Raw genomic sequence first — 27,247 nt, 5'->3', positions numbered from 1 at the left:
ACAGTACACACCACTCTATAAAGGTAGGATGCTGACACCCAAATGTATGCGTCAGTTTTTCTTACCATAGTCATATTGTATTGACATCAAACCATGTTACTCAACGGTGAATGTAATTTGTTTTCAATTAAAATAGCATATAGATTTTTAGTTAGGTTGGGTGATTCCCACACAGAAGCACCTGACAATATCGTGAGATGACGCCAGTCACCGTAGTTCTCGCTATTGCGTGAAAAGCTGTTGAGAATCTTACTAACTGGACGTTTTACATCGGAGGAGACAGCAGGGTTTCGAAAGCGAAACATCATTTCAACGGGGATTGGCGTTGAATAATTAACGTTAGCTACACTGTTTTGCTTGGTTAAAGGTACACGTACTAAAAAAGGTAAGGTTGCTTTTTATTTGGGAATTATTCGCCAAATTGCTTCTCATTTTTAGCAGTATAAACAAGCTAGCTAAATTGCTTCTCATTTTTAGCAGTATAAACAAGCTAGCTAACAACTTGCAGTAGTTACCTAATGGCTAGTAACGTTAACGTAGCTAGCTATTTGAACAGCCGTTATTTACTAAATGAACAAAGATGGTGTATCTTATCGCCTAACGTTATATCAATAACTAAAATACTGCAATATATTTTTGAATGGAGTATGATGACAACACTTTGGGGATAAAATATCAGTTGGTTTTTAAAAAATCATTACGATGTTAGCCTACATTTTCAGCTACAATGTTGATGCGAGGCGTGAAATGCTTGTTCTACAACTTTCTCGAAATTATGAATGGATAGCTAAATCTGCTATTGTCTAGGTTTTATTTTTACCCGTGGGCTAGCAAAATGTAGGTAGTCGCCAGTGTTGGCTTGCTAGCCTCATATAGTTTCATTTCGAAACGCAATAACATTCTGTAATGAAACGTTAGCTAATTTAACTAGCCAATCGTCTCGACAGTCGTGCTACCTGCTCCCCTTTTCGTCTTCGAATTAGCTGTGCTGTTCATTTGTAATTGGCGATACTGGGCCTATTCAGCATTAACCGAATGACAACACTGGCTGTGAGGCATTTGCTGTAGATAAGTCTACGCAACAAAGTCATCTGGGAATAATCGCTGTAAGCGAGAATACCATGTGATGTAGCCATTCTGATAATTTCATCAAGCGGCGGAGGCAAGGTGCATCGAACTGATGCGACGCCCATCGGCTGCGTTTACACAGGCAGCCCAATTCTGAGCTTTTCTACAATAATTGGTATTTTGACCAATCAGATCTTTTCACATCAGATCATTTTCAGAGCGGATCTGATTGGCCAAAATACCAATGAATGAATCAAAATATTAAAATTGGGCTACCTGTGTAAATGCAGCCATCGTGGTTTAGTTTAGGCCTGTGGATGTACAGCACTAATATGATGGACGACGTGAAAAGCCAGGATTACCAAACCGGTTGTAATGCCCGGATGCATTGTTTATATAATGCTAGCCTATTAGCTAACTAGTTGTATTCTGAGGCAGACAGGGATGCTGTCAATGTTTACAGTAAATGTGCTTTGGTTGCAGCCAGTTAGCTGAAAAGAATGCACCAGGCAGTGTGGGCTTAAGTTCTCAGATAGGCCTACTGTCCAATTGTTTACTTTGTTGCAATGCATATAGTAGATTCCTATTAGTGCTGATATATCATCAAACGTGGCCCCTGGGTTCAAGCAGTTGCTGTCAGTTCATGCAGCTGACGTATATTTCTTTCTAGGAATGTGAACCAAATCACATTTTATTGGTCACGTACACTGTTTAGCAGGTGTTATGGCGGGTGCAGCGGAATGCTTATGTTTCTGTCAATCGATGCAGTAAACGTCAACAAGCACAATTCAAAATGAAAAAATAATAAAAAATTGATTTAAAAAAATTGACCAGCAGTCTCATACTTAGCCTCATTGTGATCGACTTCAAGGTCTTCAATTGTACTCAACAAGAAAAGACTCAAACTTGCTGTTGCAGTCACAGGTTGTTTAGGGCTATCTTTTCTGACTTTATTTTATTGTCTGTTCCTGTTTTTACAGTTGAAGTTGGGACTGGACTGTTTTCCCTTTATTGCCTAGCCCTAGCTCTTGACTAGTGGAATATTCCTGGAACACTGTCCTCCTGGGGATGCATGCTGTTTTCTGGACATGCATGATGCCGTGTTAGGCAAATGTGGAGTAAATTAATTTAATTCTGGCATGCATTCAATTTCATTGCAAACAAGAACACTTCCCTCTCCTGGCTTGCCTTTTGAGAGCTCCTCTGTGCATTACGTTAATGAATTGTATTATGCTTCATTTGGATCATACTTTTTATCTACCGTGCTTTCGGGTAACATTAAGTATGAGAAGGAGGGTGCAAATGCTAATACCTTCTGGCTCTTTATGCGGTTGAAGCATGCAACATTGTTCTATGTGATGGGTTTGAATCAGGTCTAGCCATTTATTGGATCTCTATGGCAGCCATGGAAATAACTGCTCAAACCACTTACGATTTGTATTAGTTATTTTACTATCATAGAAACCTGGAGAGAGGAGAAAGTACAAGCCTTGTTGTACAGTAGGCTTGGTTGGGATAGGCCTATCTGTCCCATATTGTCTCTATTACTTTACAATCAGAAAGGGAAAAACTACAGGCCTTGTAACAGTCTGTCTCTGAGCCATATTGTCTTCATTTCCTTCACAATCAGAAAACATAATCGAATGCATATTGTCTAGTTATTTCTGTCTTCCTTCGGGGGCATTGTCCGAGAGGGGGGGGGGGGGGTTGTGTATGCAGGTTTACATAGAGGAGAGCCTTAGAGCCTAACTGAATTAAAAAATATATATATGACAATTAAACAGCTATGCCTCTTGGTCTATTAGAAAGCATGGTGGAATTACATTATTTTCCTGTGGCTCATTGGCTAGAGGATAATAAGTGACTGGCATTTCACACATGGTTAATTGATAGAGGAGGAGGAGTGACATGAAGTTGTGCTGTTGATGAGACCATTTGTAAACAAATAGAACGTTCCCGCTGTGCCCATGATTAAGGAAGTAATGTAAATTACATTTTACAACTGAACCAAAGTTTAATGCAAGAAGATGTATTCAGACCAGGACTTCCTGATTGAACTTCCATTAATTCCATATTAAATTAGAATATGGTGGACATTTAGGCTTAACATTTGACATTCATCACTCAAGCCTAAATATTTGCACATTAGATATCTATAATTTGAGCGACCTGAGACACTAGTCTCAAAGACATGAAACGTCCTGTCATTACTGTTTCTAGTGCATTGTATAGCCTAGTTCACCATCCAGTGTGCTAACCCATGATGGATCCCTGCTATATATATATATATATATATATATATATATATATATATATATAGATATATATGTATATATATATACACACACACACACACAGTTGAAGTCGGAAGTTTACATACACTTCGGTTGGAGTCATTAAAACTTGTTTTTCAACCACTTCACAAATTTGTTGTTAACAAACTATAGTTTTGCAAGTGGGTTAGGACATCTACTTTGTGCATGTCACATGTCATTTTTCCAACAATTGTTTACAGATGGATTATTTCACTTATAGTTCACTGTATCACAATTCCAGTGGGTCAGAAGTTTACATACAATAAGTTGACTGTGCCTTTTAAACATCAGGGGATGTTCCAGAAAATGATGTCATGGCTTTAGAAGCTTCTGATAGGCTAATTGATATCATTTGAGTCAATTGGAGGTGTACCTGTGGATGTATTTCAAGGCCTACCTTCAAACTCAGTGCCTCTTTGCTTGACATCATGGGAAAATCAAAAGACATCAGCCAAGCCCTCAGAAAAATATTTGTAGACCTCCACAAGTCTGGTTTCCAAACGCCTGAAGGTACCACGTTCATCTGTACAAACAATAGTGCGCAAGTATAAACACCATGGGACCACGTAGCCGTCATACCGCTCAGGAAGGAGACGCATTCTGTCTCCTAGTGACGAACGTACTTTGTTGTGAAAAGTGCAAATCAATCCCAGAACAACAGCAAAGGACCTTGTGAAGATGCTGGAGGAAACAGGTACAAATGTATCTATATCCACAGTAAGACGAGTCCTATATCGACATAACCTGAAAGGCTGCTCAGCAAGGAAGAAGACACTGCTCCAAAACCGCCATAAAGAAGCCAGACTACGGTTTTGAAACTGCACATGGGGACAAAGATTGTACTCTTTGGAGAAATGTCCTCTGGTCTGATGAAACAAAAATAGAACTGTTTTGCCATAATGACCATCGTTATGTTTGGAGGAAAAAGGGGGACGCTTGCAAGCTGAAGAACACCATCCCAACCGTGAAGCACGGGGTGGCGTCATCATGTTGTGGGGGTGCTTTGCTGCAGGAGGGACTGGTGCACTTCACAAAATAGATGGCACCATGAGGAAGGAAAATTGTGGATATATTGAAGCAACATCTCAAGACATCAGTCAGGAAGTTAAAGCTTGGTCACAAATGGGTCTTCCAAATGGACAATGACCCCAAGCATACTTCCAAAGTTGTGGCAGAATGGCTTAAGGACAACAAAGTCAAGGTATTGGAGTGGCCATCACAAAGCCCTGACCTCAATCCTATAGAACATTTGTGGACAGAACTGAAAAAGCATGTGCGAGCAAGGAGGCCTACAAATCTGACTCGGTTACACCAGCTCTGTCAGGAGGAATGGGCCAAATTTCACCCACCATATTGTGGGAAGCTTGTGGAAGTTAAACAATTTGAAGGCAATGCTACCAAATACTAATTGAGTGTATGTAAACTTCTAACCCACTGGGAATGTGATGAAAGAAATAAAAGCTGAAATAAGTAATTCTCTCCTATTATTCTGACATTTTACATTCTTAAAATGAAGTGGTGATCCTAACTGACCTAAGACAGGACATTTTTACTAGGATTAAATGTCAGGAATTGTCAAACTGAGTTTAAATGTATTTGGCTGTGTATGTAAACTTCAGACTTCAACTGTGTATGTATGTGTGTGTATATAAATATACACCTTTGTACATAAAATACAAATCTAAATTAAAACATCAGAGAACCCAAGTCCCCACCCCACCAGCGTTAGGCATCTTGCTCGCCCTAGCAGCAGAGCAACAGTTCTGACCACCATATATAAGCCCAAGTGCTTTGGGTAGATGTCAGTTGTCGCTAAGTTTTTCTGAAGTTCAGTCATACACAGTTTGTTTTATATAGGTGAGTCCAGTTATTGTGCTAATTGTGTGTGGACTGCAGGGAGACGGTGAGTCTCCCCTTAATTTTCCTAGTGAATGCGTCCAAGGGCTATGTCTGCATCCCAAATGGCTCATATTGTTCCCGGGTCAAAACTACTGCGCTACATAGAGAATAGGGTGCCATTTGGGGATCACCCTATATCAGTAGGAGCCAGGGATAGTGGTACTCTCTTCATCCATGAGGCGACTCCCTCCTAAGAGGATATTTCAGTTTATGGAACTCAACAGTGTTGCAAGCATTCTCTTCTTAATCATTCTACTCAAACTCAGTAGACCACTGGTCATTGTGACATTGAGGCCTAAACTGGTTGCATGTTGGAACCTGTGATGGAAATGACATTGTTTGTTGTGACAATAAGTAGGGCCGGGACAATACCAGTATCGCGATACTCGTTAGTATCGTGGCAAGGAAACAAAACACGAAGCGGATTTTACTTCTCCAGGAAAACGGCCCTAATGTTGGAAACAAACATCATTATGTTGTCATCAAGAGTCACATGTATTTATTTTCCAAGCTATAGCACACCATTTTTTACATACAGGTTTTTGAAGGACCAAAAAGTTTAATCTGCTTCGTGTTTGAATTTTTGCCATGGAAAAAATATTGCGATACTGGTTTCGTCACAGCCCTGACAATAAGCCCAAACACACAATTTTGTGATGTGCCCCAACCATGGCTGTCCAACTAGCTGACAGCATGCTGGTGGAAAGCATTCAATTTGGTTGGTGAAACATTTACCATTACATGAACTAACGGTGAGTTGGTCACATGATGTGATTGTGTGTCACTGTCACATGTTGATTAGTCAGGGGCTCTGGGTTACTGTGCTGTCCATCTGGATAGGACTGAGACAGATGTCTACTACTGTCTGGCTGCTGTCTATAGCTGTAGATTACAGCGTTATGCTTGTCTTGGCTTGCAGATATGGGCCAGTAGTGTGTGAATAACACAACATCAATGGGTCTAAATAGGTAAAATGCTAAATTAATCATTGTTGTCTAGCCTATTTCCTGTTATGGATGGCTGAAATTAAATTAGCATGTTTAGAGCTGCAGAGAAGTGCCGTTTTTCTTTCACTGCAATCCCCTGGAAGACGGGAAGTGACTAATCATGTTCTTGGACTGTAACCAAATATTATAACTAGCACTGTAACCTTATCAGTTTTGTCACACAGGTTTGGCAAATCACATGGGTGCGCCTTGGGTGTTCTTGATCAATGTTTCTAGCTAATATCAGTGACAATGTTGTGTGCTTGCTGGGCTATTTCCTAGAGCTGGTTTAGTGGTAAATATATATATGCGTGTGAAAGAGCGAGAATGACGGAAAGACTGGTGTCGTTGAAAGCTTGTGCTGTCAGCAAAGCTGCTATTTAGTCCCAGACAGTCCCTAACTGAGCCTATCGATTGATTTGTCTACAATAGTCTTTTTTTTTTTACCCATTTGTCCCCCTTCAGAGGACAAAAGTAACTTTTGTTTTACAGCTTTTGGCTGTAACTTTGGATTGACAACCCCACCATTTTTATTCGTAACATAATTTAATTAATGGAATGAATAAATAAATACAATTTTAAAAAATCCATAAACAATTGTTTTTTTTCATCCATCAGTATATTTGAGATTCTGGAGGATAACATTTAAATTGTAACCAGCATTGTTACGGTTGTTAGAACAGCCGCCAGGACTTATCAGATGATAAAGATTGCCTATGTCTGAAATGACTCACTATTTAGTGACTACTTTTGTTTTTTTTACTCTTGCTAAAAGTAGTGGCATTATATAGGGAAGAGTGTGCTATTGTAATCTGTTATGTTCTTTAATGTGAATGTTGTGGAGCCAGTGGATGCCAGTGAATGTTACCCATCTGGTCGGGTCCTCTGTGGTCAGACTAGTGAGACAGGATCAGGACAGACAGGCTTTGGCAGCCAGGGGAAATGGGACAGTCAGTGTTTCATAATAACATCATTATTCAATGTGGCCTAAAAAGAGGGGGGAGGGAGACTGCGCCTGATGCTAGTGATCTGCTGCTTTCTCTTGCTCGTCAGATTCAGTGTGAGAGACAGGATTAGTGGTACATTCTTATTTATAGTGTTATTTTTAAAAAATCTTTTATTTAACCTTTATTTAACTAGGCAAGTCAGGTAAGAACAAATTCTTATTTACAATGACAGCCTAGGAACAGTGGGTTAACTGCTGTACACTGCCTGATTGATTGTACAAGCCAAGGGCACCCTATAATCTTTGGCTACATTGAACACATTTCTCTTAGCTACTTCATGTAGCTAACATATTCATGCTTCGCGTATTCCTCTTTGATTTAGAAGATACTGTTGCACAAACATTCTGATTTAGGTCTACACCATCACTGGTATTATCAGGCTGTATTGCTAATTACGTTTGCTCTTACTCAGTACATTTATTAGCCAGCTAACTAGCGATTAGGCCCAACTTGACAAGAAAAGACAAAGTAGCTGTTTGCACATGTAAGAAACACAAACTAATAGTGTAATTCTAGAATGCTAGTAGATTTATATTAAAAAGTGAAAACAGCATTGTTGTCATCAACATTGTTGCATTGACCATGCAGTCTGAACGCAAGTGAACGACAAATGCGCTCTTTGAGTGACACGGCGTGGCTGGGCTTGTGTGGAAAGTGGCATAGAGAGAAATTAGAAAGTAGCGAAGTAAAATATAAAAATTTGGCGACACTTACGGCGTATCACATTTAGCAAACCAAACAACATCCTTTGGGGGCACAGTTTCCTGGAAGCTCTGGATGACTGTCTTTCCTTGTAGGTATTTTTGTTAACCTGTTGGGGATAGGGGGCAGTATTTACACGGACGGATAAAAAACGTACCCGATTTAATCTGGTTACTACTCCTGCCCAGTAACTAGAATATACATATAATTATTGGCTTTGGATAGAAAACACCCTAAAGTTTCTAAAACTGTTTGAATGGTGTCTGTGAGTATAACAGAACTCATATGGCAGGTAAAAACATGAGAAGATTCTGAACAGGAAGTGGCCTGTCTGACAAGTTCTTGTTCATCTTGGCACTTTTTATTGAAGACTGAGGATCTTTGCTGTAACGTGACACTTCCTACGGCTCCCATAGGCTCTCAGAACCCGGGAAAAAGCTGAATGATATCGAGGCAGCCCCAGGCTTAAACACATTAGCGCGTTTGGATAGTGGCCTGTCAGAGGACCATCAGACTGGGGCTCGTGGACGAGGGCACGAGACGTTTTTATTTTCCCTCTCTTTGAACGAAAACCACCACTCCCGGTCGGAATATTATCGCTTTTTTACGAGAAAAATGGCATAAAAGTTGATTTTAAACAGCGGTTGACATGCTTCGAAGTACGGTAATGGAATATTTAGAATTTTTTTGTCACGAAATGCGCCGTGCTTATTTACCCTTTCGGATAGTGTCTTGAACGCACGAACAAAACGCCGCTATTTGGATATAACAATGGATTATTTGGGACCAAACCAACATTTGTTATTGAAGTAGAAGTCCTGGGAGTGCATTCTGACGAAGAACAGCAAAGGTAATAACATTTTTCTTATAGTAAATTGGACTTTGGTGAGTGCTAAACTTGCTGGGTGTCTAAATAGCTAGCCCTGTGATGCCGGGCTATCGACTCAGAATATTGCAAAATGTGCTTTCACCGAAAAACTATTTTAAAATCGGACATATCGAGTGCATAGAGGAGTTCTGTATCTATAATTCTTAAAATAATTGTTATGTTTTTTGTGAACGTTTATCGTGAGTAATTTAGTAAATTCACCGGCAGTGTTCGGTGGGAATGCTAGTCACATGCTAATGTAAAAAGCTGGTTTTTGATATAAATATGAACTTGATTGAACAAAACATGCATGTATTGTATAACATAATGTCCTACGGTTGTCATCTGATGAAGATCATCAAAGGTTAGTGCTGCATTTAGCTGTGGTTTGGGTTTATGTGACATTATATGCTAGCTTGAAAAATGGGTGTCTGATTATTTCTGGCTGGGTACTCTGCTGACATAATCTAATGTTTTGCTTTCGTTGTAAAGCCTTTTTGAAATCGGACAGTGTGGTTAGATTAACGAGAGTCTTGTCTTTAAAATGGTGTAAAATAGTCATATGTTTGAAAAATTGAAGTTTTTGCATTTTTTTAGGTATTACACTGGCTGTTGAGGTTAATCTTTGTTTGAAAATTCATACTCTCATTTAGAAGGGTAACATCACATTACATCTTTTCACAAATAGTTTCATGCTTACAATCACATACGTTTCACAATATTTAGATGTAAACCTGACAGCTGGGAAGTGTACACTTTAACCTGTTAGGGCTAGGGGGCAGTATTGACACGGCTGGATAAAAAACATACCCGATTTAATCTGGTTACCACTCCTACCCAGTAACTAGAATATGCATATACTTATTACATATGGATAGAAAACACCCTACATTTTCTAAAACTGTTTGAATGGTGTCTGTGAGTATAACAGAACTCAAATGGCAGGTCAAAACCTGAGAGATTCCTTTACAGGAAGTGGCCTGTCTGACCATTTGTTGAACTTCTTTTCCATCTCTATCATTTACTAAGGATCTCTGCTCTAACGTGACACTTCCCACGTCGTCCATAGGCGCTCAGAGCCCGGGAAAAAACAGAATGTCGTCATTCCAGCCCCAGGCTGAAACACATTATCGCCTTTCTCAAGTGGCCGATCAAGGGACACTGGCTTATGCGCGTGACCCCGACCGCCTCCGCCTTTGGGATTTTTTCCTCTGTTTGCCGAAAAGGAGATTCCCTGTCGGAATATTATCGCTTTTCTACGAGAAAAATGTCGTAAAAATTGATTTTAAACAGCGGTTGACATGCTTCGAAGTACGGTAATGGAATACTTAGAATTTTATTGTCACGAATTGCGCCATGCGCGTGACACTTCTTTACTATTTCGGATAGTGTCTGGAACGCACGAACAAAACGCCGCTATTCGGATATAACGATGGATTATTTTGGACCAAACCAACATTTGTTATTGAAGTAGCAGTCCTGGGTGTGTATTCTGACGAAGACAACAAAAGGTAATGAAACTTTTATAATAGTAAATATGATTATGGTGAGTGCTAAACTTGCCGGGTGTCTAAATAGCGAGCCCGTGATGCCTGGGCTATGTACTTAGAATATTGCAAAATGTGCTTTCACCAAAAAGCTATTTTAAAATCGGACATATCGAGTGCATAGAGGAGGTCTGTATCTATAATTCTTAAAATAATTGTTATGCTTTTTGTGAACGTTTATCGTGAGTAATTTAGTAAAATGTTAGCGAATTCCCCGGAAGTTTGCGGGGGGTATGCTAGTTCTGAACGTCACATGCTAATGTAAAAAGCTGGTTTTTTATATAAATATGAACTTGATTGAACAAAACATGCATGTATTGTATAACATAATGTCCTAGGGTTGTCATCTGATGAAGATCATCAAAGGTGAGTGCTGCATTTAGCTGTCTTCTGGGTTTTGGTGACATTATATGCTGGCTTGAAAAATGGGTGTCTGATTATTTCTGGCTTGGTACTCTGCTGACATAATCTAATGTTTTGCTTTCGTTGTAAAGCCTTTTTGAAATCGGACAGTGTGGTTAGATTAACGAGAGTCTTGTCTTTAAATGGCTGTAAAATAGTCATATGTTTGAGAAATTGAAGTAATAGGATTTTTAAGGTTTTGAAAATCGCGCCACAGGATAGCAGTGGCTGTTACGTAGGTGGGACGAATTCGTCCCGCCTAGCCTAGAGAGGTTAAGAGTTGTGTGTTTCCTGTCCTTCGAGAGAGAGAGGCCATGTCATCACTAACTTTTCATCAATCTGAAGACTGTAATTTATCTAAATATGTTTAATTGTTACCTAATTTTTAAATGAATCATGTAACAATTAACTCATTAGGATCTGGGGCACCACGAGAGCGATTCTTTAAAGAGTTACCGTCTCCCAAATTAAACTCTAAAGGTCTTCACCTATCACATCCATAAACAGTTAACTTTTAATCATAAACTCGTATCATATCATCATTCTGAACAGTTGTAACCCCCTTGCATCTGCAAAATCCCGAGCCTTACGTATGATTCAGTACTACACAAATTGGTTTAATTATTTATTTATTTATTTATTTATTAGCTAACTAAATGGTAACACAGGATAAACATACCCACTTAATACATTAAAAACAGGTCCCTAGCGGACTAACAACAATATGGCTGCTTGTTACAAAAGACATGGAGAGGGCGAGAGAGGGACAGAGACACTTAACATTGGTACATTTTAGAAACTACTCTCACGTATAACACTTATAACACTTTACACAGGAACCGCCACTCGCTTGGAGTAAGAAATCATGAATGTATTAACGTGAAATTCCTCGGTTCGCCGTGTCTCTTCTCGGAACCATACCGTCTTGGAAAGGGGGTTTGGGGCCTTTTCGCAGCATGCTTTTAAAGCTCTGATTGTCCAAAAGGGTTTTCTCTGTTTTTCTCCTCTGCAGTCGTCCGGTATCCGGTGACTTGTCGTGTAGTCCTGAACAGAACTGAACGTTTTTTTTATTCTCCTTTCATTCGCTCTGGAAGATAGGCTGGCCAGCCGTGTCGATGGTTCCCATTGGGGTGATGAGAGTAGCGTACTATGGTGGTTTGAGCAGAGTAGTAGAGTGGTCCCTCTTCAATTTGCTTTTCTAGATACTTTACTTAGGACGGCTAATCAGCCGTACCCGTGATAGCCCGGGAGGTTACTTTATCATCTCTACCTCGTGTAGAGCTTCAGAGTTCAAACCACTTTAAACGTGAGCTGCAGCTCTACGTCTCTCTGGTCCGATATGTTAATTATTAACCCATCATTTTATACAGTTTGTTAGAAAGGGCGGTTCCGTCAGGCTGACACACTCCCTGACCTCACTCAAGGGCGTGACTTGTCACTGTGCAATGTTTATGTAAACAATTATCTCTTATGGCTCCTAAAATCATGTCCCTTAACAAAAACACTTTCATCATTGTTCATATTTCATGCACAACGCGGATGTAAACGTTGTACATGTAGTGGGTATACTTTCCAATTTACAGTATTTCCTTTAACATTTTTAATAACATCAAAATAACGTTAGTGTTCTTTAGATCGCCTCAGACCATTCCCCATGTTCTATGTTAGAAATATTGTTCCAGTATTCGCTTTAGAACGTGTTAGAGTTTCGTCAGGAAAAGTCTGAAACAAAGGCACATTCCTCTGATGAAAATTGGAGAGGGAAACCTGTCCTTGATTTACAACAGGGTGTGAGGTGTTGACCCCCACCAGGTCCCTCCTTCCCCCTCTGTGGGTGAGAGGGGGTCTGGTTTAAGTTATTTATTGCAAAGCTGATCTGACCTATTTGGATCCTACAGAGGTTCATCCAGGTCAGACATTTGATTCCTATACATGATCAGAAAGATATCACTTTTTTTGTTGAAAAACAGTTTGTTCCTGCGACACTCAAGTTGTTTGGGGAAAATATTTTATTATATTCTAACTATAAAATATGTGTGTTGCCTGTGATCAGGGCAGGGGAATGTAATTGTCTTGTCTGTTTTAATGAACTATATTGATTTCATTTGAATGGCGCAGCCATGGCCTAGGCTGCACAAACCAGTGACATAATTAAACTTAAAATATGCTATTCTATTCTTTTGAATAGAATACCCACATCGGCACACGCCCACCCACATCGGCACACCCCTGTTCCCACCCGTCACCGGTGCCGGCTGCGCAACGGGATGTATAAAAGGCGTAAACCGGCAAGAAAGTGGTAAAAATGGGACTGTTTGAAAGGGGGTCATATAAACATTGCCCGATTTTTAATTAAAACATTTTACATGTAACATACCGTCAATTCTGTGTGAAAACTCTCTGGGGGTTTTAGGAAGACTCACTGGGCTGCTGCCTGGGCCTCTTGCCAGCCTGCTTCCTCATTCTCATCACATTTTTTGTAATCGGACAGATGCAGTGCTTAAATCTTTAGCAGTGTGGCCAAAACTGTGCTAAGATTTTCATTACTTTCCCCGGTGCCTCCTGTTAGAGGGAGGGAGTAAAACAAGCAAGGAGAATAAAATCACTTCCTCATGTTATTGGCATAAGATGTCTGTAAACCTTAATGCTGACGGCTAACCGGTATGACAAATTTTGAGAAGATGTCGAACATCATCATAGTCTAAGTTCACTATGTTTCACAATTTCCCTTCCACTGCTTCACTTTCCAGAACTCCAGCTAGTCATGTTATCTCAAATGCAAACTCTCACCCAACACAGTGTTATGTGTATGTGAATGCCATACAGGTTTAACTCATGTTTTTGAATTGTTTCCTTGTTCCTCAGGCCAACAGTGAGCAAAATGTCTCAGGACAAGAACATCTACCCCGGGTTGATGGGGGAGAACAACCCCCTCCACAACAACGTCTATGGACCGCCCCAACCCGGGTTTGGGATACCCCCTCCCAACTACACCCAGGCCTCAGTGCAAGCTCCATACCCCGGCCAGCCTGCACCCTACGGCCAGCCTGCACCCTACGGCCAGCCTGCACCCTACGGCCAGCCTGCACCCTACGATCAGCCTGCACCCTATGGTCAGCCCGGGTTCCCCCAGGGAGGCCCTGGATTTGGACAGGGACCGTACCCTCAGATGCCTTATCCCCAGGCCCCGTACCCCGCGGGGCCCTACCAGCAACCTGCACAGCCAGGGTTCCCTGGTGACCCCAACGGTGAGTGGAAGGAAGTTGACATCTACTAGTACAGAATGTGTTTTCAGAGACTGCTTTTTGTTGGTCAGCGTTTAGGAGAGTGGAGTCTTCTTTCCTACACTGTAACACACTGTAGGTAACTCTCAGGCTATACTGCAGTTTGGGAACCTTAACTACCCATTAGAGGTCGACCGATTATGATTTTTCAACGCCGATACCGATTATTAGAGGACCAAAAAAAGCCGATACCAATTTAATCTGCCTATTTATTTATTTATTTGTTTGTAATAATGACAATTACAACAATACTGAACACATTATTTTAACTTAATACATCAATAAAATCAATTTAGCCTCAAATAAATAATGAAACATGTTCAATTTGGTTTAAATAATGCAAAAACAAAGTGTTGGAGAAGAAAGTAAAAGTGCAATATGTGCCATGTAAAAAAGCTAACGTTTAAGTTCCTTGCTCAGAACATGAGAACATATGAAAGCTGGTGGTTCCTTTTAACATGAGTTCAATATTCCCAGGTAAGATGTTTAGGTTGTAGTTATTATAGGAATTATAGGACTATTTCTCTCTATACCATTTGTATTTCATATACCTTTGACTATTGGATGTTCTTATAGGCACTTTAGTATTGCCAGTGTAACAGTATAGCTTCCGTCCCTCTCCTCGCTCCTACCTGGGCTCGAACCAGGAACACAGCGAACACAGCCACCCTCGAAGCAGCGTTACCCATGTAGAGCAAGGGGAACAACTACTCCAAGTCTCAGAGCGAGTGACGTTTGAAACGCTAGTAGCGCGCACCCCGCTAACTAGCTAGCCATTTCACATCGGTTATACCAGCCTAATCTTGGGAGTTGACAGGCTTGAAGTCATAAACAGCGCAATGTATTGCGAAGGGCCGCTGGGAAACGCACGAAAGTGCTGTTTGAATGAATGCTTACGAGCCTGCTGCTGCCTACCATCGCTCAGTCAGACTGCTCTATCAAATCATAGACTTAATTATAACATAATAACACACAGAAATACAAGCCTTAGGTCATTAATATGGTCGAATCCGGAAACTATCATCTCGAAAACAAAACGTTTTTTCTTGTCAGTGAAATACGGAACCGTTCCGTATTTTATAACGGGTGGCATCCCTAAGTCTAAATATTCCTGTTACATTGCACAACCTTCAATGTTATGTCATAATTACGTAAAATTCTGGCAAATTAGTTCGCAACGAGCCAGGCGGCCCAAACTGTTGCATATACCCTGACTCTGCGTGCAATGAACGCAAAATGACACAATTTCACCTGGTTAATATTGCCTGCTAACCTGGATATCTTTTAGCTAAATATGCAGGTTTAAAAATATATACTTCCGTGTATTGATTTTAAGAAAGGCATTGATGTTTATGGTTAGGTACAGTCGTGCAACGATTGTGCTTTTTTCGCAAATGTGCTTTTGTTAAATCATCCCCCGTTTGGCGAAGTCGGCTGTCTTTGTTCGGAAGAAATAGTCTTCACAGTTTGCAACGAGCCAGGCGGCCCAAACTGCTGCATATACCCGGACTCTGTTGCAAGAGAAGTGACACATTTTCCCTAGTTAAAATAAATTCATGTTAGCAGGCAATATTAACTAAATATGCAGGTTTAAAAATATATACTTGTGTATTGATTTTAAGAAAGGCATTGATGTTTATGGTTGGAGCAACGTGTACCTAAGCGATTATATGCAACGCAGGACAGGCTAGATAACTACACATGGTTGATGACATTACTAGTTTAACTAGTGATTATGACTGATTGATTGTTTTTTATAAGATAAGTTTAATGCTAGCTAGCAACTTACCTTAGCTTCTTACTGCATTCGAGTAACCTCGTGGAGTGCAATGTAAAGCAGGTGGTTAGAGCGTTGGACTAGTTAACCGTAAGGTTGCAAGATTGAATCCCAGCGCTGACAAGGTAAAAATCTATCGTTCTGCCCCTGAACAAGGCAGTTAACCCACTGTTCCTAGGCCGTCATTGAAAATAAGAATGTGTTCTTAACTGACTTGCCTAGTTAAATAAAGTTCTAAAAAAATAACAAAAATAAAAAATCGGCGTCCAAAAATACCGATTTATGATTGTTATGAAAACTTGAAATCGGCCCTAATTAATCGGCCATTCCGATTAATCGGTCGACCTCTACTACCCATGTGTTCCACATCATTATTCGGCTACAGTTAAATGAATGCCGTTACGAAAGTCTTCACTCCCGCTTATGTGCCATAAAGCTATGTCAGTTTTCTGTTTTAAAAGGCACGTTTGGAAATTCTTTCTATTTAGGTTGCGGTTTGGTTTTCCACTTAGATGGATGTATAATTACCCCTGGAAACTGCTGCCTGTGCGTCTTTATTTCACTGTCCTTAATTAACCAAGTGTGCTAAAAAAGACCAACTATCTGACTAACTTTTTGACAGATCAATAACTATCAATATAGAACTCACTCAATGACCTGTGTTCGTAACGACCCATGCGGTGGTCTAACGATTGCCAATATTTTGTTGTTGTCGGGGGTTTTCAGCTTCCATGGGTGATGGTTACCATGGTGATGTGCCACCATCTTACTACGACAATGAGGAGTTCACCAACTCTGGCTTTGAGGACAAGAGCATTCGACAGGCCTTCATTAGAAAGGTGAGGAAGGAGAGGGGACTGCATGAATGAGAACAGAATAGAAGCTTAACCTATTGCGTGATAGTGAAAAAGAGAGATGTCGTGTGGGGACACTGCTTTTTTCACCCGATCTGTCCAACTTATCACCTTATCACATCTAAAATGTAAATAAAACACTATAAAGAGTTTCTATAATGTGTCATTACATACCTAGGTTTGTGTCGAATTTGAAACCGTTTTGAAGGTCGGCGCTAAAGTTAACAGCGGCTCATGCGAGTCATGATGGCTTGTCGTGATGAAGCAAAAAAATGACTAGGTATCCCCCTTACCCTGTCCCTGTCTTGTTTTTAAACGGTGAGAGAAGCGCTATACCTGGTGGAGAGAGGCTGTAAGACAGAATGAGTTGCTTCATGCGTGCTTTACGTTACGTCATGACACGTCACAATTTAACGTACAGCGTCGGAGGAGTCTGTTTTTTTCAACTTTTCTCCAATACTATTGAGCTATTACCATGTCAATCAACACTTGAATAGAAACGTAGTTCACACCCCAGATTTTGATGCCGACACAGTCGCTACAGTCCCATTAGTTTTCATTGCAGCCTCGTTTGAGTGTCGCGATTGTGCAAATTTTGGGTTAGTCACCGTTAGCTAGAAAAGTTTCAGGATTTTATTTCCAAAGCCAATGTTATGTGTTGACTGAGCTTTTATCATAGTTATTCAAAAGCTTTGTTGAAACTGTCCTATAACATCTCTGTCCAACCTTCTCCCCCTCCCAGGTGTTCCTGGTGCTGACCGTTCAGCTGATGGTCACCTTCTCCTTCGTGGCCGTCTTCACCTTTGTGGACGACGCCAAGTTGTTTGTGCGTCGTAACCCCTGGACGTACTATGTGTCCTACGCCATCTTCTTCGTGTCTCTCATCACCCTCAGCTGCTGTGGAGAGTTCCGCCGCAAACACCCCTGGAACCTGGTGGCATTGGTACGGCCCTACCCTATTCATTATACTAAACACCCCTGGAACCTGATGCCATTGGTATGGCCCTACCCTATTCACTATACTAAACACCCCTGGAACCTGATGGCATTGGTATGGCCCTACCCTATTCACTATACTAAACACCCCTGGAACCTGATGGCATTGGTATGGCCCTACCCTATTCACTATACTAAACACCCCTGGAACCTGATGGCATTGGTACGGCCCTACCCTATTCACTATACTAAACACCCCTGGAACCTGATGGCATTGGTATGGCCCTACCCTATTCACTATACTAAACACCCCTGGAACCTGATGGCATTGGTACGGCCCTACCCTATTCACTATACTAAACACCCCTGGAACCTGATGGCATTGGTACGGCCCTACCCTATTCACTATACTAAACACCCCTGGAACCTGATGGCATTGGTATGGCCCTACCCTATTCACTATACTAAACACCCCTGGAACCTGATGGCATTGGTACGGCCCTACCCTATTCACTATACTAAACACCCCTGGAACCTGATGGCATTGGTATGGCCCTACCCTATTCACTATACTAAACACCCCTGGAACCTGATGGCATTGGTACGGCCCTACCCTATTCATTATACTAAACACCCCTGGAACCTGATGGCATTGGTACGGCCCTACCCTATTCATTATACTAAACACCCCTGGAACCTGATGGCATTGGTACGGCCCTACCCTATTCATTATACTAAACACCCCTGGAACCTGATGCCATTGGTACAGCCCTACCCTATTCATTATACTAAACACCCCTGGAACCTGATGGCATTGGTACGGCCCTACCCTATTCATTATACTAAACACCCCTGGAACCTGATGGCATTGGTACGGCCCTACCCTATTCATTATACGAAACACCCCTGGAACCTGATGGCATTGGTACGGCCCTACCCTATTCATTATACTAAACACCCCTGGAACCTGATGGCATTGGTACGGCCCTACCCTATTCATTATACTAAACACCCCTGGAACCTGATGGCATTGGTACGGCCCTACCCTATTCATTATACTAAACACCCCTGGAACCTGATGGCATTGGTACGGCCCTACCCTATTCATTATACTAAACACCCCTGGAACCTGATGGCATTGGTACGGCCCTACCCTATTCATTATACTAAACACCCCTGGAACCTGATGGCATTGGTACGGCCCTACCCTATTCATTATACTAAACACCCCTGGAACCTGATGGCATTGGTACGGCCCTACCCTATTCATTATACTAAACACCCCTGGAACCTGATGGCATTGGTACGGCCCTACCCTATTCATTATACTAAACACCCCTGGAACCTGATGGCATTGGTACGGCCCTACCCTATTCATTATACTAAACACCCCTGGAACCTGATGGCATTGGTATGGCCTTACTCTGACTGCATCCCAAGTATCACCCCATTCCGTAGATGGTGCACTACTTTTGAAGTATTGCACTATGTAGGGAATAGGGTGCCTTTTAGTAGTGCATTATGTAGGGAATAGGGTGCAGTTTGGGATTAATATCAAATATGAGATGAAACACAGATTTGAGTGATGACCTGACTGTCTTCTTATTAGTTGTATTAGACTTTGTGAGAGGGATGTGTTGTGGTTGTAATCCTGACGTAGTCTGTGTGTCTGTCCTCAGTCCATCCTGACCCTGAGTCTTTCCTACATGGTGGGGATGATCGCCAGCTTCTATGACACAGAGACGGTCATCATGGCCGTAGGCATTACCGCTGTGGTCTGCTTCACCGTGGTCCTCTTCTCACTACAGGTCAGTAGTCCACCCCCCCCACACACACACACAGGCATGAACATACACTCTCTGTCCTTACTCCCACTTTGCTGTCAGTATCACGTCCTCACACTTCATTGGTTGTGAACCATGATACCTACTATTACCTACTATAAATATTGCGTACTTATTACTATTACATACTATCACGTACTATTACTATCACCTACTATTACCTAGTATAACTGTCACCTAGTATAACTGTCACCTAGTATAACTGTCACCTAGTATAACTGTCACCTAGTATAACTGTCACCTAGTATAACTGTCACCTAGTATAACTGTCACCTAGTATAACTGTCACCTACTATAACTATCACCTACTATAACTGTTACTATCACCTACTATAACTATCACCTACTATAACTGTTACTATCACCTACTATAACTATCACCTACTATAACTGTTACTATCACCTACTATAACTATCACCTACTATAACTATCACCTACTATAACTATCACCTACTATTACTATCACCTACTATTACTATCACCTACTATTACTATCACCTACTATTACTATCACCTACTATTACTATCACCTACTATAACTGTTACTATCACCTACTATAACTGTTACTATCACCTACTATAACTGTCACCTACTATTACTATCACCTACTATTACTATCACCTACTATTACTATTACTATCACCTACTATTACTATCACCTACTATTACTATCACCTACTATTACTATCACCTACTATTACTATCACCTACTATTACTATCACCTACTATAAATATCATGGCATATCACGTACTATTACATTCACGTACTATAACTATCACCTACTATAACTATCACCTACTATAACTATCACCTACTATAACTATCACCTACTATAACTATCACTTACTCACTATCACTTACTATTACTATCACTTACTGTCAATACTATTACTATCACTTACTATTACGTACTATAAATATCGCTTACTATTACGGACTATAAATATCGCTTACTATTACGGACTATAAATATCGCTTACTATTACATACTGTAAATATCGTGTAATATCACGTTCTGTAAATATCACGTACTGTCTCTATCACGTACTGTCACGTACCATCACGTACTGTAAATATCACGTACTATCACGTTGTCAATATCACATACTGTAAATAGCACGTACTGTCACGTACCATCACGTAAATATCACGTACTGTCACGTGTTGTCAATATCACATACTGTAAATATCACGTACTGTCACGTACTGTCGCGTACTGTAAAGATCGCCTACTGTCGCGTACTGTAAATATCGCGTACTATTACTATCGCGTACTGTAAATCACTTACTACTGTCAATATCATGTACTGTCAATATCACCTACTGTCGCGTACTGTAAATATCGTGTACTGTTACTATCGCATACTGTAAATATCACTACTGTCAATATCACGTACTGTCTATCACGTACTGTCACGTACTGTAAATATCACGTACTGTCACGTACTGTCGCCTACTGTCGCCTACTGTATAGATCGCCTACTGTCGCATACTGAAAATATCACTTACTGTCGCGTACTGTAAATATTGCTTACTGTAAATGTCACGTATTGTAAATATCGCGTACTGTAAATATCACTTACTATCGCGTACTGTAAATATCACTTACTACTGTCAATATCACATACTGTCACGTACTGTAAATATTGCTTACTGTAAATGTCACGTATTGTAAATATCGCGTACTGTAAATATCACTTACTATCGCGTACTGTAAATATCACTTACTACTGTCAATATCACATACTGTCACGTACTGTAAATATTGCTTACTGTAAATGTCACGTATTGTAAATATCGTGTACTGTAAAGATCGCCTACTGTCGCATACTGAAAATATTACTTACTGTCGCGTACTGTAAATTTTGCGTGCTATTACTATCACGTGCTATTACTATCATGTATTATCGCGTGCTATAACTAACACATGCTATAACTAACACATGCTAGCCCATAGCCTTGACAATTGAGGAACTATGTTCTGAACCTGTGAAAATTGAGGAACTTGCGGAGGCTTTAACCTCAACTCAATAACAATCCTTGACAATCCCTAATTTCCTTGTTTTCTACCCCAATCCAGAGCAAGTATGACTTCACTTCCTGCCGGGGCGTTCTGTTCGTGTGTCTGATCGTCCTGCTGCTCTTCTCCATCCTCTGCATCTTCATCCGCCACAGGATCCTCCACATCGTCTACGCCTCCCTGGGAGCCCTGCTCTTTACCTGTGTAAGTAGAGTCACTTGACTGCATCAATAATGGGCTGCATATGAATAGCAGTTTTCATTCAAATTGCTCAAACAGCTTTGTAAGGGGGGGGGGGCCGTCAACTCATCCACCACCACTGTGTCACCTGCGTAAGTATATTAATGAGACGTGGCGTAGTTTAATCCCAGGAAGAGAAAGCTTTATTATAGAGGGTCTCTATTGTTTATCAAGTACATCTGTCATTTTTCTTGTATGGTCAGTTGGGATGGTTGCAAACTGAGAAGGTTGAGGCAGAGCTATACACATTGAGCTCTAACAGCATAAAAGCTCAGCGGAACAGGAACTGACTGTGTCCAATTGTCTGGTCATGTGACCGGGTTATCAGGCTGCTGTTTTCCACCACTGCCTGGGCCCAGTCAAACTGAGATCATTTCATCTGGAGAGTGGAAAAGTGGGAACGAAGCAAGAATAAGAAAAACGGTGCTACATTTTGGAAACTCAAAAAGGGAAGAAAATGACCTTAGTGATGCCATCAGTCAGTGATGGGAGCCAGTCAGACTCACCAAAACTCTCATTCACCTTAAACCAAGGCAGTATAAAGGGATTCTGAGGGAAGAAGAGAAGGGATGGGAAGAGGACTGTGTGTTGGTGAGGATGGAGAGGGGATGGGGAGAGGACAGCAGGTTGGTGAGGAGAGAGAGAGGAGATGGGGAGAGGACAGCATGTTGGGGAGGATGGGGAGAGAGGGGATGGGAGAGGACAGAGTGTTGGTGAGGATGGAGAGAGAGGAGATGGGGAGAGGACAGCAGGTTGGTGAGGATGGAGAGGGGATGGGGAGAGGACAGCAGGTTGGTGAGGATGGAGAGAGAGGGGATGGGGAGAGGACAGCATGTTGGGGAGGATGGGGAGAGAGGGGATGGGAGAGGACAGAGTGTTGGTGAGGATGGAGAGAGAGGAGATGGGGAGAGGACAGCAGGTTGGTGAGGATGGAGAGAGAGGGGATGGGGAGAGGACAGCATGTTGGGGAGGATGGGGAGAGAGGTGATGGGAGAGGACAGAGTGTTGGTGAGGATGGAGAGAGGGGATGGGGAGAGGACAGAGTGTTGGTGAGGAGAGGGATGGGGGAGAGGACAGCATGTTGGGGAGGATGGGGAGAGAGGGGATGGGGAGAGGACAGCAGGTTGGTGAGGATGGAGAGAGAGGAGATGGGGAGAGGACAGCAGGTTGGTGAGGAGAGAGAGAGGGGATGGGGAGAGGACAGAGTGTTGGTGAGGATGGAGAGAGGGGATGGGGAGAGGACAGCATGTTGGGGAGGATGGAGAGAGGGGATGGGGAGAGGACAGCATGTTGGGGAGGATGGGGAGAGAGGGGATGGGAGAGGACAGAGTGTTGGTGAGGAGAGAGAGAGGGGATGGGGAGAGGACAGAGTGTTGGTGAGGAGAGGGATGGGGGAGAGGACAGAGTGTTGGTGAGGAGAGAGAGAGGGGATGGGGAGAGCACAGCATGTTGGTGAGGATGGGGAGAGAGGAGATGGGGAGAGGACAGCATGTTGGTGAGGATGGGGAGAGAGGAGATGGGGAGAGGACAGCATGTTGGTGAGGATGGAGAGAGGGGATGGGGAGAGCACAGCATGTTGGTGAGGATGGGGAGAGAGGAGATGGGGAGAGGACAGCATGTTGGTGAGGATGGGGAGAGAGGAGATGGGGAGAGGACAGCATGTTGGTGAGGATGGGGAGAGAGGAGATGGGGAGAGGACAGCATGTTGGTGAGGAGAGGGATGGGGGAGAGGAAAGAGTGTTGGTGAGGGTGGAGAGAGAGGGGATGGGGAGAGGACAGTGTTGGTGAGGAGAGAGAGAGAGGGGATGGGGAGAGTACGGTGCTGGTGAGGGTGAAGAGAGGGGGTGGGGAGAGGACAGAGTTGGTGAGGAGAGAGAGAGGGATGGGGAGAGGACGGTGTTGGTGAGGATGGAGGGAATAAGGCTCCCGAGTGGTGCAGCGGTCTAAGGCACTGCATCTAAGTGCAAGAGGCGTCACGACAGTCCCTGGTTCGAATCCAGGCTGAATCACATCCGGCTGTGATTGGGAGTCCCATAGGGCGGAGCACATTTGGCCCAGTGTCGTCCGGGTTTGGCCAGGGTAGGCCATCATTGTAAATAATAATTTGTTCTTAACTGACTTGCCTAGTTAAATAAAGGTTAAATAAAAAAATAAGGAAGGACATCTGGAGAGGAGGGGTGGAAAAGCGGACCCAGTGACCTGTAATGATGCCTGGAGGAAAGCATGGAAACGGCAACATAAGACATACTGGAGGGGGAGGAAGGGAGGGAGGGAGGGAGGGAGGGAGGGAGGGAGGGAGGGAGGAGGGGAGGGACAGATGAGAGAGGGATATACCAAAGAGAGGGATGAATACCAATGGTTGTGGGACGCGAAGGAGAGTGGGGATGAAGAAAGACCATTTCAAGATGAGAACATTATTAAATGATTGATATTTTATTCAGTATAGTCTAATTGATGATTTCAGGCTAATGCAATATGGCAGAACATCACTGGTAACATTTTAAGAACTTGAGGCTTTAGAAAAACATCAGCATAACGGGCTGAATCCTAACCTGCAAATCCTGATGATGTACCTACTCTCCCCTATTTGACCAAGACAGTTTGTGTGTATCTATTGATATTTAGGCTACATGTGCCATTTGTCCTTGAGCTGTTCTTGTATATTAATACAGAAAATGATGTCATGTTTGGTGTGGACCCCAGGAAGAGTAGCTGCTGCTTTTGCACCAGCTAATGGGGATCCTAATAAAATACCATAATACTCAGATCTGTATGCAAGAGCTACGATTCATTCCTACGTGACTGATTGCCTCAAAGTAATTATTCCTGACTCCATGTTCTGTGTTGTAGTTCTTGGCCGTGGACACCCAGCTCCTCCTGGGCAACAAGAAGCTGGCTCTGAGTCCAGAGGAGTACATCTTTGCCGCTCTCAACCTCTACACCGACATCATCAACATTTTCCTCTACATCCTGGCTATCGTAGGCCGTTCCCGCGAGTGATGGAGTGGCTCCCTCTAGGGGAAAGGGAGAGGAAGGCATCCAGGAACCTCTCCTCAGTGTGGAAGAATGAATGATGCTCTTTCCCCTCGCTGTCTTTGTATGATTTGTTCCCGCTCTCATTCCTCTGTTACACCTCCCCCACCTTCACCCCACACCCTTCAGGAGACTAATTGGGTGACAGAAAATGTGTTCTGTCACCTTTAGCGGTAGCCGATTAAACTCAGTTGAGTGTAAATCGGAATTTAGTTTAGTCTGCTACTTTAGCAGCTGGCCTGTCATAGAGTGCCGCAAAGGGCATACTTTTTCATTTATTTATGTAAAATTCCTTTGAAGTATGTTACTATAGTGACAGAAGTTACACCTTAACATTCCTTGTTTTGTTTTTAATGCCTTCTGCTTGCTCTCTCATCCTTGGCAATCTGCTTTTACTTACACAGATGGTAGCTAGCTAGTACAGCACTTCTTAACATTAGCTGAACAAACCCTATGGAACTCTCCTTGGCGCTCTGCCTTGCCTTGTAGGTTAAGTGCTGTAGAGAGTGAGAGGGAAGAGAGTTATGCTATCTGATAGAGAGCAGTGCTGTGATGGAGGCAAGCGCTTTATAAGGAAGAAACCGTTCTAGAAACACCTTTCCTGCTATATCCTCTCCCTCTGGTGTTCCCTCCCTTTCCTGCCAATGTAAATGAACTCTGCATGGCACCTGAAACACAGCTGAGATGAGCTGAATAGATGGATAAAAACCCTCCAGAGGGATGATGCCTCTCCTGGCCTTCTTGTTACGTAGCTGTCCATAGATTTATGGGAACTGTATATGACACTTAGTTCCCTAACCAGCTCTTTCTAGGCATGCCGGGGAGTGTGTGGCTGTGAGGCTTGAAGGGAGAACAATATGCTCACTCAATGTACAGTATATGACTAATGACATCACTACGCATAGCTAACCAGTACAAAGACCAAAACCTGAATAAAATGTGACTGACGTTTGTTTTGTTAACATAGATGTGTGACTTATACACTAATACACATTAATATATTTATGGAATCCCTGATTTCCCCCCCCCCCCCCCACTAAGCTAAGTGTGGAATGTACCATCGGCTTTTTGGGGATTTATTTTCCCCCTCGCATTTTCCCTTTTTCTTACTAATTCCTAATTTGTCTCCTTGTCTTTATGTATAGTAAATACTATAGTGTTGATTTTTTTCTCTCCATTATTACTAATGTGAAATGTTGAAGTATTGGAATTTCTGAACACTTTTATACAGATGTTAGAAAAATATCACTAGTTGCTTGTGATTTAAAAAAGCTGACATGCTGTAGTAGATAGATGGACACGGAGATTGAAGGACATAAGTTATTAATTATATATTTATTGAAGTTGCTGTAGAAGGCAAGGCTGCTGTGAAGTTGAAAGTGAATGAGAAGGATACTCAACACTACATTTTCTGCCCTTCTGAATGATGCATGGTGAAAGGTCCTCCTAGGAGAGGGAAGTTTATTATTCACCATTTACGTCCCAAATGGCACCCTGTTTCCTACTTAGTGTGCTACTTTCCTACTTAGTTCTCTGGTCAAAAGGAGTGCTTTAAATTGGAAATCAGGTGGGCTTTGAGATGCAGAGTGATGTATACTGAGGTTTCCTGCTCAAACGTGAAGGATTAATGTAAATACTTGAAGACTCAAATGTAGAATAAGGAGAGGCTGAAAACAGACAATCACTAACACTAGTCACTAGAGAGAACATTCTTTAACACCCCACTACTACCAATGCTGACCAAGCCATTGAGATGTTCTCCATTGAAATAAAACACAAGATGCTTAAGTTACATCCACTAATATGAATACCATTTTGAAAACCACATCAAAGCTTTGAATCTTGAGTTCAGTTATGTTTTAACTCCTGTTGCACGACCCTTTCCCATTGTTGCATGTGCTGTGATTGCACACTGGGCAGTGCACCAGCTGTTTCTTTGAGACACGTGGAATGAAGAGTAATCATAATGATATAATGATAGTGTTATTGTGCTGCCTACAGCCCTGTTTTAACCATGTTGATTTAACTTTTGTGTTTTTATCTAACATATATATTATACAACTCCTTAGTGGTTTGATGTGTTGAGTAATTTTGGGCTTTGTAGTTCTGTTTGCACTGTAAATTCGCATTAAAATTGAACTGGAATTGCATTCCTCTACACTGCTGTTTTGCTTTTCATCAGAGTTACAACAGAAAAATTGTCTTGGATTGTGTGTGGTTTGAACCACTGATTGATGTTAACGCTATAATAGTGCTTACGCGTTAAAAACCAGCTTTTAATATAAGGGGCAAATTCATAGACAAGGGGCATGAGACAAGTATAATTATTCAACGGGGGCATGATTGATAGGCTACACATTACCAATAATGGCAACCTGAACATGTGGAAGAAGAATCCTAATTGTTGACACAAGCCACTGCTCTCCCCCACCACCTGACTATCCCTGAGAGGCCTACAATT

The 27,247-nt window shown here is 42.0% G+C and overlaps 1 protein-coding gene across 2 annotated transcripts; it reads left to right on the top strand.

Annotated features, from left to right (window-relative positions):
- Positions 1–201: 201 nt before the first annotated feature.
- On the top strand, positions 202–26,936 carry LOC106588904 (protein lifeguard 1). Of its 2 annotated transcripts, XM_014178449.3 has the most exons (8): positions 202–385; positions 12,983–13,093; positions 13,660–14,042; positions 16,582–16,694; positions 17,452–17,652; positions 19,325–19,453; positions 21,574–21,717; positions 24,604–26,936. In XM_014178449.3, exons 2-8 carry the CDS (start codon positions 13,062–13,064, stop codon positions 24,751–24,753), a joined length of 1,152 nt encoding a protein of 383 aa, XP_014033924.1. In that variant the 5' UTR covers positions 202–385; positions 12,983–13,061; the 3' UTR covers positions 24,754–26,936. The 2 variants fall into 2 exon arrangements, with proteins under 2 accessions (XP_014033924.1, XP_014033925.1); XM_014178450.3 differs by lacking the exon at positions 12,983–13,093 and having other exon boundaries at positions 209–385.
- The last annotated feature ends 311 nt before the right edge of the window (positions 26,937–27,247 follow it).

Source organism: Salmo salar, chromosome 27 (genome assembly GCF_965601325.2).
Source record: "Salmo salar chromosome 27, fSalSal1, whole genome shotgun sequence".
In the NCBI taxonomy this organism is placed as follows: domain Eukaryota; kingdom Metazoa; phylum Chordata; class Actinopteri; order Salmoniformes; family Salmonidae; genus Salmo; species Salmo salar.
This window is presented reverse-complemented; position numbering and strand designations above follow the sequence as displayed.